We start from the raw sequence: 296 nt of genomic DNA on the forward strand, positions 1-296 counted from the left end.
CAAAAAGAACCAACATCAGTGATATTATAAAGAGTAGATTACACTGCAAGATATATAAGCTGATGAGATTGATGTATATGAAGTTGACATTATCTCAGCCTGACCATACTTTGTAAGAGTATCTCGGGATGCATTACCTGGAATATCAAGCATGAAGCCAAGATCATATGTGCAGGAATCATCAAGCTACCTCTGAAAACCTGTCAAATGTTAAAAGATAGATGGGATTAAGCTGCATACTAAGCAAGTGATAGTATTACATCCAAAAAAAAAGTGGAAACAGACAGATTATTATT

At 34.5% G+C, this 296-nt stretch overlaps 1 protein-coding gene across 1 annotated transcript in view; it reads right to left on the reverse strand.

The window, feature by feature from the left end:
- LOC103859421 (homogentisate solanesyltransferase, chloroplastic) overlaps positions 1-296 on the reverse strand; it is a gene marked incomplete in the record, with an annotated part of 2,604 nt that overhangs the window by 372 nt on the left and 1,936 nt on the right. Inside the window, 1 exon segment of the mRNA XM_033288266.1 lies at positions 138-200. Coding sequence (XP_033144157.1) covers positions 138-200 — 63 coding nt within the window.

This window comes from Brassica rapa, chromosome A03 (assembly GCF_000309985.2).
Source record: "Brassica rapa cultivar Chiifu-401-42 chromosome A03, CAAS_Brap_v3.01, whole genome shotgun sequence".
NCBI lineage: Eukaryota > Viridiplantae > Streptophyta > Magnoliopsida > Brassicales > Brassicaceae > Brassica > Brassica rapa.